This window comes from Artemia franciscana, chromosome 2, assembly GCF_032884065.1.
Source record: "Artemia franciscana chromosome 2, ASM3288406v1, whole genome shotgun sequence".
In the NCBI taxonomy this organism is placed as follows: domain Eukaryota; kingdom Metazoa; phylum Arthropoda; class Branchiopoda; order Anostraca; family Artemiidae; genus Artemia; species Artemia franciscana.
In genome coordinates this window covers 53,158,506-53,174,413 of record NC_088864.1, presented here as the reverse complement: position 1 = coordinate 53,174,413, position 15,908 = coordinate 53,158,506, and the positions used below count along the sequence as shown (strand labels likewise).

The window sequence follows — 15,908 nt, the reverse complement described above, 5'->3', positions numbered from 1 at the left end:
GTGACTGATAGAGTTAAAAGGTCGCTGAATTATTTTTGCCATTGTCGTACGCCTCTCTCATCTATCGTCAACATTGACTTGCTTTTTTTCCTAATGAGCCCTCAGAAGGGAAGTGAGACAAGGAATTGTCATTAAAATGGTAGCTGTTGTTAGCCTCAGATAAGAAGAGAAGAACATTTTAAGTTCTTCTTTCATCTCTTCCTACGGGACGATGCAATTATTTGCGGTTATTATATTCTCTTCTGTCTGGTAGTGTAAATATTTTCTATTGAATATCTTTTCCTAGGATTTTTTATACTAAAATGGAAATTGAGGTGAAAAAGGGAACTTCCGTCAAGTTTTCTACATTTCTCGCATCAGAGCCTGGGTGGCGGTTACACATCGTACCCAACCTACGACAACCATGAGAAGAGAATTCGACCGCCTGACATCAATACTAGAACACTAGAAACTAAGATTTTTAGCAAACCATACTTTTTTACGGTTTATTTACCTAAAACTTTTGAAAGAATATTTTGGGCATTTTAAGACAATTTTCCAAAGAAAAATCCTTTTCATCAATAGCTATTGTCAAATTTTGGTTCCTTTGAAAATTTATATTTCAGAGATCACATTTGCTATACAAGAGTGCGAAAAACGAATAAGGTAAAGAGCCATTTTAAAACCTAAGACGAGCTAAAACAGCGGTCAGAGCGTCAATTGCACTGTTTGAAACAAAATTTATGTTAAAAGGTTTTTTTCAATGATAATTATGACATTCAAAATAGCAATTAAAAATTGCCAAGATTACCAGGAATTAATGCCATTATATTTTAAGCCAACAACCTACTTTCATGTGTTCTTTCCAGTAGTATATATATATATATATATATATATATATATATATATATATATATATATATATATATATATATATATATATATATATATATATATATATATATATATATATATATATATATATATATATATATATATATATATATATATATATATATATATATATATATATGAAATTGTCTGCAGTTAGAGGACAAACGAAAATAAGAATTCATAAATAGAAACCTGCCGCGTGCCGAAAGCCGGTGCCCAGCGGCGAAGCTACCAGTAAGCTTACAGTTATCAACGCAACAAAATGAACTTAATGAATTACCAGAATTACATCTATTATGAATGAAACATTACAAAATGAGCCTGGCTCAGTATAAGATACAAAGTGTAATTAGTCTATTTACAAAAGGCGTTTTAGGTACTTTCAGAGTGCCTAGAGGACAAATGAACAGCCTATACCTAACAAGGGATTACAACAATTCAAAAACCTTAAAAAAGAAATAGAAAAGAAATCTAAGATGCTTGCGCAGCGGCCTTTCAAAATGATTCAAATGATTATTGGGTTTGACGGTTAACCCTAGAGACATATTCCTTCTCCCAGTACACTTCAAGAGACTGACACTTACAATTTTGTAAACTTAATAGAGACAAGTAATGTAAAACACTTAACTTATGACTTCGTTTAATTATCAGACAAATGAATGCACAAATATATTTGAAACACATAGGTAGGACAGAAGCTCAAATTTTTGAATGTAGAAACAGTCCAGGATTTTCAAGATTAAATTCTATAATTTGACTGGAATGCAATTAAATAGATTAAGTTGGTAATGATATAAAAAAGAGATTACTCTCCTATAGGTCCATGGTAAAAGTTATTCTTTAGTTTCATAGTAATGTGTTTTCATAAGAAAGTCACATTATTTCTTCAAAAATAGAAGACTTATAACTCCACCTTTCAAATACCTCATTGAATCCCCTGTGTTTCTGTGTGAAATATTACGCTAGTCAAAATGAAAAAAAAAATATATTCCACCTGGTTGGTTCTTGGGTGATCTTTTAAGCCACTAAAAAGAACCAAAAGTTTTGGAGTCATTAGAAATTCTAAACTTGGTTCTGTACCGATGAATCAAAACATATTCCTTTAATTCGAATTACTTAGTTTTGAAAATGTGGCGGTTCATGCAAAGGGAATATCGTTAAGAGTTTTTGAAAGTTACTTTTATAAAGCGAAGCACAGCCATTTGACCTAGTGGCGTCAATTTGGGGGAGAGATAATTGTCATCGCTTCTCCAATACTTTTTCTGCTCCCTCGGATTTTAAAAACAACTTTTATTTAGTATTCTCACTGAAAAATGTCTTTTATTGGGTGTTGTCATTGAATAACAACAAAATTTTCCCCCTAGGTGTTGAGAAAATATACTACATCGCTTCCCCCAAACATTTCCATGAATTGTCGCCACTGACGGGACCTTTATTTGTTTTATTTTTAGTGCGAATCACGATCAAGGCTGCCGTCAGCTGTATTCAGGCAAAATACAGATATCGAAAATGGCCTGTTATCCGCCTGCTATTAATGGATCAATGAAATTTTTCCTGGCAAAAGTTTCTATCGAGGTAATATCCAGGCAGTTGCTCTCTGATAAAAGGATTGGGAGTGGAAATGTATGGAATTCCAGTTGACACGTAAAAGTTTTTTTACGAAGACTATACCTTAGAAAATATACCTTAGAATTCCAACCGTTCCTTCATTGTCCCCAAGTGTGTCTCTATTTCAGCCCAGCGATCCCCCATTTATTAATTTATACTTCAATGGAATATAATACCCTCCAGTGTCGAGCAATCCACAAGTTTTCGCATGCTGTATAACAATGTACTAAGATTTTGATATTATAACTCTCTAAATTCTTATTCAATTTGCTTAAGTTACCCATGTTTTCTCTTTTCTTTTTTTTTCTCTCTTCTTCATTTTCAACTTTTTGTGGTTATGGTCCTCAACAAGTTCGCTTCCAGGATCTTTATTATTATTGGTGTTATATTTTATTTTTATTTTAATAAATTGAATTGAAATTGTATTGAATGGAATTAATCCTTTGTACGATGAGGATCCTTTTGTTTTTTCTAGAGTGGTTTTCCCGGATCTCGCTTTCCTGCAACTGGCTGTTTATGAAGTGTCAGGGTGCTTCATTGGTTATGGGGTCCTACCTATCAATGGTATTTCTCCAGGCTACAAGTATATACCACTTAGTAATGACCTGGGTCAGCCGCTTGGCTTACCTTCTATTTTTGTGCATATCAAAGCAGGAGATAGCGTCCCAGATGAGCATCATGAAATTACAGAGACTTTAATGCATCCTAGAGATGATACTGAAGCAAATACACCAGAACTCGACAAGTCCTTGATAAAATCTGGTTCATTTTCTGAAGATTCGGCTCTAGGCTAGACATTCGTACCTCCTGAATTTCTTATTTTATCACTGAGAGAAATTCTTGAAGCTGAATCCGTCTTTGAAAAGTACAAAAGAGATTAAACAAGTTCATAGCAAATCTGCGCTCGTACTTTCGTCTGAAGCTGATACAACAGTAGCCGTCAAAATTAACGAGAGAGAGATTAAGAAGAGAGAGAAGAAAAAAGCTCTCAAAATTTTTGAATCCTTCTGGAAAAATGCCTTTGAAGAGCCAAAACAATCCCACAATAAAAATCTCACGATTTTAAAAGATTGGTTAAACAAAACAATGAAGGACATGAGGAACAGTATCGATGCACAAATAGAAAAATATCAGCACATACTAGTGAATCTTGTTTTCATGAAAAATTTGGACAAATGTGACGAAATAAAATCTCGTACGCTTAATGAACTGTTTTTTGAAATTTGCTGATGTGAAAAAGCTAGATGAGGGTTATAAGTCTGTCAAAGACAGATTAGAAGATCAGTACAAAGACATTGAAATTGAACTGGAGAACTGCAAAAAAAAAATGTCAGGGTGACCTGGATTGCTGTAACGATGATATTTGGCCCCATGACCTTTATGATATATTTGACTCGGAACGCTTTGAGATTTTTACTATGTGTAGAAATCTGGACGCAATTACATTGCGTCATCTGGAAGTTTAAGAGTTTATGTTAATAAGATTTGTCGATTAGAATCCTAAGTTGCATCCCTACCAGGTATAACTGTCGTCGATTGGTTGTTTTAATGTGGCAAATTCAGTGAAAACTGAGACTTGGCTTTTCTTGTATATTCTCACTTATGAATCTACTTCTGTATAAGGTTATTTAACCTCTAGAATCAAAGATAGTCATTATAGAAACATGGTCAAAACACTCCTCCCCACAATCAAATTTCGTGACTAAGTTCTGACAGGTCTGTTTTTCGACCTTTTTAGTTTTGGATCATCATAAAATATCCATATTGATCTCTTTGATCTACCGAATAGATCTGGTCTCTGTTCCGTTCAGTTTAGCCCCTAAAACCCTTCCAAGGAGATTTCTTTATTTAAAAAAAAGTGGTTTCTAAATTTTTTGCCAGACGATTATAGACCAAAGGCTTGACTACTGCTTTATCGTAACCCAATTGATGAGCCTAGTTCCACTTCTCGGATTGACAGCGTTTATGGCCCCTGAGTTTTCAAATTATGAAAGAGTAATGGAAAATTTACTCAGATTACAAGATGACTAAAAAAATGTTTAATGTCGAGGGCTTTCAGTTTCCTTGGAAAGTGACCTTTGGAGCAAGCACAGCTCTTATTTTTTTTGAAAAACTAAAGTGAAAGTAAAAAATTCAACAAATGAAGCTGGTCTACAAAAATCTTAAGAAATACCCATAGGCTGAATATTTAAGTTTATTCATGGCTTAAAAGATTGTACTATCAGAGGTCATTTCAAGCTGTAAAATATCGCATGCAACGGAAAGTAAGTTAACATCATGGGATAGTGAAAGGTTTGCAATTTTATTTCTCAGTTTTGACTGGCTATTCTTTCCTCTAATTTAATATCATTCAAATAATTGCGCAGAAGAAAGTGTACTCAAAAAAAAAAAAAAAATCAGGATTTCTTGCTCATTTTATTGTCTGTTCTATCCTAACCATTTGATTGAAAATTCCACGGTAAAACTTTTATCTCTGTCATTTCTTCATATATCATATAAACCCTTGCAAAAGTTTTTCTTTATTGATCATTTTAAAGTTTTGGAAAGAAAAGTAGCAAAAAGAAGAGCTTTGGAAAGATTGGACTACTTTGAGGTTTATCGGCTCCTTGTTAAGTTTTAAAGAAGACAAAAAGTAAACTGAATGTTTTAAAGAAAATAAATTGTCGTGCTATGTAGCCTACTCTGGGGAAAAAGAATACATTTAAAGAAGGGAAAAGATATTTGGCACTGTTGAATTAACTGATATTGAAAGTTATGGGTGCGTTTCTTTACTTGTCCGATTATTAATCTGATTAATCCAAGCGTTTCTTTAGACACATATGACGTCAGAGGTTAGTCGGATTATCCCCACAAACGCTCAAGATTACTTGTCCGTGGGCTGGCACTTTATAACCCCCAAATAAAAAGATTATTTGAGGATTGTGACGTCAATGCTATATATTTTTTTAAATGGATAAACATGTGAAATCGTTAAGTCTAGAGAAAAGACAAGGAAACTGTAAATAATAGAAATAATCTTAGCTTTTCAGTGACCTGTAAGTAATATTATGCATATTCCTTAGTATCTAAAGGGTTTTTGGTGTTCTAGGCCTGTCTTGCATAGGCTAAGCTTCATAAGGAGTCAGAAGAAAAGTTTTTTTGTTATTAAAAAGGTTGATTCTTAGGGAGGCAGCTATCACATTGGTGAGTTAGTCAAATGTTATTATATCAAACAGGTCTAGTTTCTAAACCATCCTATAATTATTAGTTGGAAAAAATTTAGAATGATTAGGCCAATACCTATAGCCTTTTATATAGTCTATATTTGTTGAGACTGCTATTTAAACTGGATTTTTAAGATACAGTAGGGGTAAAATTTTACTTTAGCTACTTTTGGCTATCTTTGAAAGAGGTTAGGCTAGGAAAATGAAACTTTCAGGGATGTGTCTACAGGCTAAAGTATTTCCCAGGAAGGTATTTTGAAGTACCTACTTCTACTTCTTTTCCCTCTAAAGGGTCCTGAAATTTTTGGGTGCCTTATTTTTTTGGTTATCAGTTTCTTTTTCTCTGGCCTTAGTTCTTAATTATTCTGGCCTTAGACAACTCCTGTTGATTGAGCAGAACTTTAAGCCATAATACTGTTTTTTCTAATTCTAAAAATAATCTTTTATGCCACCTCATTATAGGTTAAATATGTGGCTTATATTATTTATTCTCCATGAATTTTTGTTTTATTTGATTTCATTGATGTCAGTTGCTTTCTGTTAAAAATATATTTATTTTTTTACATCAAGCTTCTTCTTTTGTGAAAAAATTTGAACTGTTTTTCTTTTTATATATTGTATAAAATGTAAAGGAATACCTGGCCCTTCATTTCACAGATTCAACTGAAAGTATTAGAGGCATCTTACATCAAAATTCATTTGACACATTTTAATGTTGTTTTTTTTTAGATGACATAGGACACCGTTAAAGTTTTGCATTTGCTTTGCTAAAAATTGTCTTAAAAAGTGCCAAGTTTAGAGAGTTATGTTAATATTTTTCTTGCTGATGAGTATAATTTTTTTATAAATTCCTTCTGTTTAAAGAATTTTAGAGAGATTCTGAGCCAACCATGGGTATATTGTTGTTACAAATGATTTTTCTCAAATGGGGTTGTGGAAAACAAGTAGAACATATAATTTCTCTTTTTTTATTATTTCAAAACCAGAATATCACAAAACTAAGCATTAATATTGCTGATTGTACCTTAAGTAAATACAATCCCTGATGGAGTTTTGTTGATACCTGTTTAAAAATTTATTTGTCTTAATGAAATACATATTGTTTATGGGACAGCAATGAGCAACTATGACTTGAGTTATTTTTTTTTTTCAATATTTTCTTTTTTCCAAATAATTTTTGTTCTCTGGTGACATTTGTATTCCTTCCTAAGTGGCTGGCACTCTAGGTTGAGAATCCTTTATCCAAAGGGCACAGGTTTAATTTCTGGCATTAGCAGTTTATTTGGTTTGGGACGAAGGTCAGTGATGTAACTCTGTAAGTTCAGCCAGAATTGGCCCAAACTTAACAGGTTTCCTAGAGAAATCTGGGGTCAGTAAGCAGGAAGGACATGCAAAAGCATAGGATGACTGGCTCCTAGCTTCCTATTGCACTTCCTGTCTAAAGGATTACCTGGTCCTTTACTAGGCTTCTGACTTAGCCATAGGAGCTTTCTTTTAAACCCATTAAATATAAGTACAAAGGAAGAAATGTCAGTAAGGTGGTCCTTCCTTTTCCATGAATTTTTGGTGTACAGACAACAGTGTAGGTCATAAGAATTGGCTGGTGAATGTTTTGCAAGGTTTAAAAATTTAGGGTAATTGCTCAGGTTGGCAACTGAGCACAAAAGTAAAATTTTATGAATGGTTTTTCTTTGTGAATGTCATATTTATGTCATGTCCAGAATTTTAAAGTTAATCTTCATTGTTTTTTTTTTTAATTTCCATGGCCCTAGGACTTTAGTGTATTAAAACCTACCTATGTCCATCCATTTTCTTTTAAACAGAGAGGAGTTCTATGTTTCCTAGCTTCAATAAATTTATAGTCAATTTTGAGACCAGGGTTACAAAGTAGGTCAAAACTTGCAAGTGGAACTATGATATGACTAATTAATTTGTAAGAAATGTATATCAATTTAAAGATTAAAAAATTATGTAGAAAACAAACAAGACAAATAAATAAAAGTATCCCTTTACAACCATTTAATTAAGTGTAACAAATGTAGATTATCCCTAAGATTGAAATGAACAAAGCTTCAATTATGAATCTGTTTTCTTTAAACAGACTGAAGGGACAAACCTCCAAGCTATGACAAATTCAATCTCACTTTTGATCTCTTTCCTTTTCAATAGGAACTTTCTTTGGATTTTTTTTCAACCAAGTAAAAACATTAGGGACATGATCAGGTATAAGTGACCTTCCACTAAGCCTACATACCCAGGGGAAAATTGTGCAGCTATACTAATAATTGGTAAATTTTTTGTTGTTCATATGTTTGATTTACAAATAAAGTGAACATACTCCTTGATGCCCTTTTTTATTTTTTACAAACATAATAAGTGCTTCAAGTACAAGTTTTTGAGCTCTTGAAAATGACCAAAGTATACTCAAATAGTTTTTGGGTATAAGAAAGCTTAAAACATTGGTCTCAAACTTACTGTTTCATTATTAATCCATTTTTTACATGTTGTATAATCTATGAGCACTGATTTTCCACAATTAAGTTGGACTAATAAATTTTACAATATTATGCTGTATTTCTTCTTCTTTGATGCCAAATTTTCAATTAAGGTATGTGTTTTTGGTCATTTTTGACAAAATAATGTATGTTTTTCACTGCCAAAATTTGTTAGGTTAAGTAAGGTCAAAAAGTGCTTAAACTTGAACTAGCAAAATAAGCAATTATTATATTTGTAAAGAACATACAAAAAGGCATCAAGTGGTATATTCATTTTATTTTTAAATCAAAATATGAACAACAAGAAATTCACCTCTAACATGCCTAATTTGCAAACATATAGCCCAAATTATATATTTCCAATGTTTTCTGCCACCTGTTACTTGTTTTTCCAGTTCTTGTTTTGCCACAGTTGCCTCAATTAACAGGTACAAGGGTTGAGGGATAGATTGGCAGAATCAATAGAAAATATGTAATTTCAGCTATAGATTTCCATATTAGCAGGGTTGGGGCTAAAGTAGAGCAGGGCTGCATGTAGAAAGCTATAATTATTATGTAAATTACAAAGAATCATCTTTTTTAACAGGTTTTCTTCTATAGGTCTACAGGTCCTTCTCTTGGCTTATACCACATCAAGCATTATATAACCAAAGAAGAATAAGTAGCAAAAAGCTATATATACATAAGCACATGTTATTTAACAATGACTTCTCTAGTGCTTAACTATGACCCCTTAGTAATATTAACAAGAAACAAGGGTAAAACTGGTGCAAACAGTATTACTGGCTTTCATATAAAGTGAATATACCACTTGATGCCTTCTTATATGCTCTTTACAAATATAATAATTTCTTCTACTGCAAATTCAGATTTAAGCACTTTTTCACCTCTTGACCTCTTAAAAATGACCTATTAATGGAGTCATTACAAATCTGTAATAGTTTAGAAACAAATTTGGGCTATATATTTGCACATCAGGGGGGTGGGGGTAAAGCATAGCATATATTATATACGTAGACTAACCATTGCTGTTTTTTTTTAATGTGTTTGTGCACATCAAATTTTAATGAAAAGAGAAATCACCAGTGCAACAGCACACACACAAAAATTCAAGCAATGGTTAGTTTACATATTAAATATATGCTACACTTTACCCCCACCCCCTGATGTGCAAATATATAGCCCAAATTTGTTTCTAAACTATTACAGATTTGTAATGACCCCATATATAGGTCATTTTTAAGAGGTCAAAAAGTGCTTAAATATGAACTTGCGGTAGAAGCAATTATTATATTTGTAAACAGCATTACAAAAGGCATCAAGTGGTATATTCAAATTATATGAAAGCCAGTAATACTGTTTGTACCAGTTTTACCCAATGGTAAAACTGGTGCAAACATAAATAGGTAACAGAAAAAGTGAAATTTAGTGTAAATGACAATCAGGAACTGGATCAAGGGGGCCAAAAACAGGGCTATATAATTGGAGTTCAAAGAACGTGGTGATTTTTTAGTGAAAAAAAAAGCACTTCCCTGGCTAATTTAGGACTTTGAATTAATTAGCCTACCAAAATTTTCCTATCCTATGCAATTGAAATAATTTTCCCTTTTCAGAGCATTAAGACAATTTATCACAATAAAAAATATCCAAAGCATCTTGAATGGAATGACTTAAAAAGGCAAATGACAACCACAATTTGAAATCTTACAATTAAACTTCTGGCCACACAAATTGTATTAGGCTACCCAGCTCTGAAATAATTGCTGAAGCTGTATTTGCCTGTAAAATTTGAAACAGGCCCAAAGTCCTAGCCTCTTCCTTGTCAAAACTTCACATAGCATTAAAATAATAATTACACGTGACCAATGTTGTTATGCTGTAGACAAAGTTTTAAGGGAAGAACAATGCGGTTTTAGAAAAGGTAGAGGATGTGTCGACCATGTTTTCACTCTTAGGTTAATAATTGAGAAGTCCCTTCGTTGTCAAACACCTTTGGTCCTTAGTTTTATCGATTATGAGCAAGCTTTCGATTCTGTTGATAGAACAGCGTTAGCAAAGGTCTTATCGTTATATGGTATACCAGAAAAATACATTAAAGTGATTTGCGCTATGTACGAGAATAATACTGCTGCGGTTAAGGTAGGAAATGAGGTTAGCAACTGGTTTTGTATTAAATCAGGAGTTAAGCAGGGTTGTGTTCTATCCCCCTTTATATGGATCATTTTGATGGACTTCGTCTTAAGGAGCACAGGAAAGGCAACTGGAGACCATGGAATCAAATGGGGAGGAAGAACGCTCCTGGACTTAGATTATGCTGATGATTTAAGCATATTAGATGAAAGTGTGAGCAAAATGAATGAATTTTTAGAGGTTTTACGATTTCAGGGTGCTAAAATAGGCTTGAAAATTAATGTTAAGAAGACTAAGTCACTAAGGTTAGGAATAAGTGAAGATGAACAGGTGACCTTAGGTAACGAAAAGATTGATCAGGTTGGGAGCTTCAGTTACCTTGGTAGTATTATTAGTAAAGATGGTGGGAGCAGTGAAGATGTTAAAAGTAGAATAGCTAAAGCTCAGGGTGTTTTTTCACAGTTAAAAAAAGTTTGGAAGAATAGAAAGATAAGCCTACAAACTAAGATTAGAATATTGGAAGCTACAGTGATGACAGTGGTCAAATATGGCTCTGAAGCATGGACACTCCGAAAAGCAGATGAAAATTTACTAGATGTTTTCCAGAGAAATTGCCTACGAATTGTTCTGGGTACCCGGCTGACTGACCGTATTTCAAACAGTAGGTTGTACGAAAAGTGTGGTTCAATCCCGCTTTCTGGGGCTATAATGAAAGAAAGGTTGAGATGGCTAGGCCACGTTCTACGGATGAAGGATGACAGATTACCGAAGATTGTCCTTTTTGGCCAACCGTCTGGGGCTACACGGAAAGCAGGTCGTCCTTGTCTGGGTTGGGAGGATGTCATAAATAAGGATTTAAAGGAAATGGGAACTTCCTGGGAGGGTGTAAAGAGGGAGGCTTTAAATAGATTAGGTTGGAGGAGGAGCGTGCGTAGCTGTGTTGGCCTCAGGCGGCTTGGTGCTGCAGTGAGTTATTAGTAGTAGTAGTAGTAATGTTGTTATTATTCGCAATTAATCTTGCCGTTTTCAGTAACACGTGGCCAGACAAGTATTTGTTGCTATCTTTTAGGGGTTAAACCTCGATTAGTAAAAATCCCATTGGACAAGTAAAGAAACGCACCCTATATTACCATTTCACCCAGTCCTTTTGTTATCAGTTTTTCTTCTTCTGATGGATCCTTGTGCAGTTGTGTGCTCCTACATATAGAGTTTCCATGTGTTTTGAAATACTATTTAATTCATACCGTCCAGTCAGATTTTATAAGATGCACGTTGCTAGTTCTTGGAATAAAGCTGCTGATCCAAAATATTTACCCCAAGGCCTGGTAAGTCTTTTACTGTTAATGCACTCTTGAAGTGTGTTTGACTTTTACTACTTATCTTCGTTTCTTTCTTTTGTAGTTTCTATTTCGGTTGTTTTTCCGTTTTGTTTGTTTTTCTCCCAGTCTTTTAGGGGGGGGGAGGGTCGATCTCCCAATTTTTCTGTTTTAATTTGGCCTGCTCAAAGTTATGAAAACAAACACGTTGCACTTCTGCAGTTCATTTTTTTGCACTTCTCCAGTTCACTTTCAGTGTCTTTGTACTGATATTCTAATATGTCTTTGACGGACTTATAACACTTATCTAGCTTTTCCACATCAGCAAATTTCAAAAACAGTTCATTAAGCATACGAGATTTTATCTCGTATTTGTCTGACTTTTTCATGAAAACAAGATTCTCTAGTATCTGCTGATATTTTTCTATTTGTGCATCGATACTGTTCATCATGTCCTTCATTGTTTTGTTTAACCAATTTTTTTGAATCGTGAGATTTTTATTGTGGCATTGTTTTAGCTCTTCAAAGGCATTTTTCCAGAAGGATTCAAAAGTTTTGAGAGCTATTTTCTTCTCTCTCTTCTTAATGTCTCTCTCGTCAATTTCGACGGCTACTGTTGTATCAGCTTCAGACGAAAGTACGAGCGCAGATTTGCTACGAACCTGCTTAATCTCTTTTTTATACTCATTTTTCTTTTCAAAGACGGATTCAGTTTCAAGAATTTCTCTCAGTGATAAAAAGAAGAAATTCAGGAGGTACGAATGCCTGGCCTAGAGCCAAATCTTCAGAAAATGAAGCAGATTTTACAAGGACTTGTCGAGTTCTGGTGTATTTGCTTTAGTATCATCTGTAGGATGCATAAAAGTCTCTGTAATTTCATGATGCTCATCTGGGACACTATCTCCTGCTTTGATATGCACAAAAATAGAAGGCAAGCCAAGCAGCTGACCCAGTTCATTACAGACGAATCTCTATCCCGAAGTAAAATTTTTCTACACATCTAACAAAAGATGGATTCACAGATACAGGCTCCATCAACTTGTTGATCAAGGAGATTTTTAAGAAGATCGCCCTGGAAGAGAATGAAATGAATCAGTATACCCACCAAAATTTCCGCTTTTATTAATAAAGAAGAGATAAGAAACGCAAAAATGATATGAACAATTAATCAAATGATCTTTGAGATCTCTTTTTTCATGCAATATAAATTCAGTTTTGTAGTTCAAAATTGCGATAGTTTTTCCAAAACATGTGGCCTTTGGTATATCTGATAAAAAAAGCTTTCTCCCGAGGTTAAAAGAGGAGGTGAAATCCAAGCACAAATCAGTGGTTATTGACAATACTGATGGGATAGCACACTGGAAATATCCTCTCAATATCCAAGCCTAATCTTTACCCAAGCTCAATTGTATTAGTAGCAAGGATCTTCATATAGGTTATATAAAGCTAAAGCATCTTCTCTTTTTTCTATGTGTTGAAATTGCAAGAATTTTAGGTTCAACATGGAATGATCACTGAATTTACAATACGATTCCATTTTTTTGTACTTGAGGATTGTTTGCATGAAAGAAAAAGTTTTGAATACAGATGATTTTATTACTTCAGACTTTATTCTGTAAGATTTTTGGAATAGATCTAAAGCTAAATACAAACTAAGAAAATATTTGAAATTATGCAAATACAATGAAACCATCTCAACTAAAAAATATTTACGATATTAATATCGCTATTCAATTCCTTACTGTATTCTAAAAAAAACTAAAAAAAACATAGTTTTTCTGATGGAAGTAAAGAACAAAGTGGAAACCAAAAACATACAAAAATTATTGCTTTACAGTGCATGCACCATATATCTGCAATGCTGGTTCAATCAAACTGACTACTCTTGTTCCCTTATATTTTTTGAATTCTCTAAAACGGGCATTATACTGAACACTAAAACACCGGTTAGGAACAAAAAATCCTTAAATAGCCTGCAGATCTAAAGAAGAGCTAACAGCTGACATGGCACCTGTGACAAGGTCGGAAGAGCCAAGACCTCATATGGTATGAGCTCTATCAAAATTGTAAGAGTCAATAGATTGATTTAAAAGGAAAATCAGGGGTTTAATGGCGGTCGCGATTTAACACAAGAGCTCTGAGTCACAAGGTCCTTCTAAATATCAAAATTCCTTTAGATCCAGTCACCCACTCATAGTTAAAAACACCTCAGTTTCTAATTTTTCCTCTCCCTTAAGCCCCACAGATGGTCGAATCAGGGAAAACGACTTTATCAAATCAATCTGTTCAGCTCTATGAAAAGCCTACCAATTTTCATTGTCCTAGCACGTCCAAAAGCACTTAACTTTTCAGAGCACTGAACCTCACCCCCTAACCCCCCAAAGAGAGCAGATCCATTCCGGTTACGTTAATCACGTATCTACGACATTTTCTTATTCTACCCACCGAGTCTCATCCTTATCTCTCCACTCTAAGCGTTTTCCAAGATTTCCGGTTTCCCCTTCCAATTCCCCCCAATGTCAACAAATCTGGTCGGGATTTGAAATAAGAGCTCTGAAACATAATTTCCTTCTAAATATTGAATTTCATTAACATCTGTCCACCTGTTCTTATGTTAAAAATACATCAATTTTTTTAATTTTTCCAAATTAACAACCCCCAGCTCCTCCAAAGAGAATGGGTCCATTCCAATTATGTCAATCGCGTATCTATAACTTGTACTTATTCTTCCCATCAAGTTTCATCTTTATTTATCTACTCTAAGCGTTTTCCCAAGATTTCTGTTTCCCCACAGATCCGATTCGAATTGAAAATGGATCATCTGAGACATAAGATTCTTCTATATATCAAGTTGCATTAAGATCCGACCACCCATTCGTAAGATACCTCGATTTCACGTTTTCCAAGAATTTCAGTTTCCCCCTCCAACTTCCTTCAATGTCACCGGATCTGGTCGGGATTTAAAATGAGTTTTAAAGCACAAGATCCTTCTAAATATCGGATTTCATTTAAGATTTAATCACCCGTTCATAAGTTACAAATACCTCATTTTTTCTATATTTTCCAAATTACTCTCCCCTCCCCCTAAATCCACCAAAGAATATATACAAAAGTAGTTTAGGAATTGCAACAGCTGTATTCCAGATTGCTTTGCAGGCACATAATTTTTGGAAAGTATAATGCCTAGAGCTTTCTTAGAGTGTGAGGATGGTTAGTATGACTTAATTCAAGATTCTAGTTCAGAAAGGGAGGGGGCAAACGAGTACTGGAAGACTTAGGTGCTGTCTCAATTGGCGTAATAAGGTGTAGTGTAATAACTCTTGATTGGTTCTGCAGCGAGCCAAGCAAAGTAGAGGAAGATTGAAAATTATTCTACTTGTGCAAAGAGAGAGAGAGAGAGAGAGAGAGAGAGAGAGAGAGAGAGAGAGAGATGGATTCATGGAACAACAAGTCATACATGTTTTGAAAAAAAAAAATAACACTATAGCCTACCTCAATTTTTGATTTTTTTTTTCTCTGGTTTTAGCTTTGAAAACCCAATTCCTATTATTTGAGTATAATTTTAATATGGATAAACAGTTTTTTCTAAAATTTTAAAATATATTTACAGGTTTTTCAAACATTTTAAATTGGGTCTGAGAAAAATTGTGAGGTTGAATATTTCATTTAAGCAGAAAAACTATTTTGCATAATTTTGCTTTTATAAAATGCAGATTTTAAGGTTGTCATAGGTCAATACCCTCTAGAGAAAGAAAGAGTTAAGTAAGTTCTTTAACGTAGATTTCTGGGACATAATTTATTTTTTGGATCTGTCCCTGAATGTTTTATGTTCATAACCTAACTGCTTTCCAAGATAGCAAAAAAAATTGTATAGAATTTTATGAGAGAGATATTTATCAGACCCACAAAACAACATCAGCATTGACAGCCTTCTCAAGAAGTAAAAAACTTGTCCTAGGGGGTGGCAAAAACACACCAGCTTTACTATTTAACTATATAGGCTAAATAGCTAATAGTTTCAATTGCACTGATAGTCAAAAATATACCTTAATCATGCACACAAATTTTAAGTTTGAGCAAGAATTTAAAACGTAATGCATGATCCTAGATATGGAATTGCAAAAATAGAGCAAGTAAGTAAATCATAGACAGAGCAAATCACAGATACATTCAATCTACGGCAAAGGTTGTGAAGTAGTTTAATTGTATTCAAATAGGATAGGATGTAAGGGTACATTTTAATAATAAAAAAAAAATGAAAACAATGTGTTTCTAGGTATTAG

General features: G+C 33.8%; 1 protein-coding gene across 2 annotated transcripts in view; it reads right to left on the bottom strand.

Annotated features, from left to right (window-relative positions):
• Positions 1-15,908, bottom strand: part of LOC136043567 (uncharacterized) — a 187,309-nt gene that overhangs the window by 41,631 nt on the left and 129,770 nt on the right. Inside the window, exon 3 of one of the 2 annotated variants that reach the window (XM_065728493.1) lies at positions 11,440-12,697. In XM_065728493.1, the coding sequence (XP_065584565.1) occupies positions 11,440-11,442 (3 nt within the window). In that variant the 5' untranslated portion in view covers positions 11,443-12,697. Of the gene's footprint in view, positions 1-11,439; positions 12,698-15,908 lie in introns of those variants that run through there. The other variant, XR_010621652.1, reaches the window with a different exon arrangement.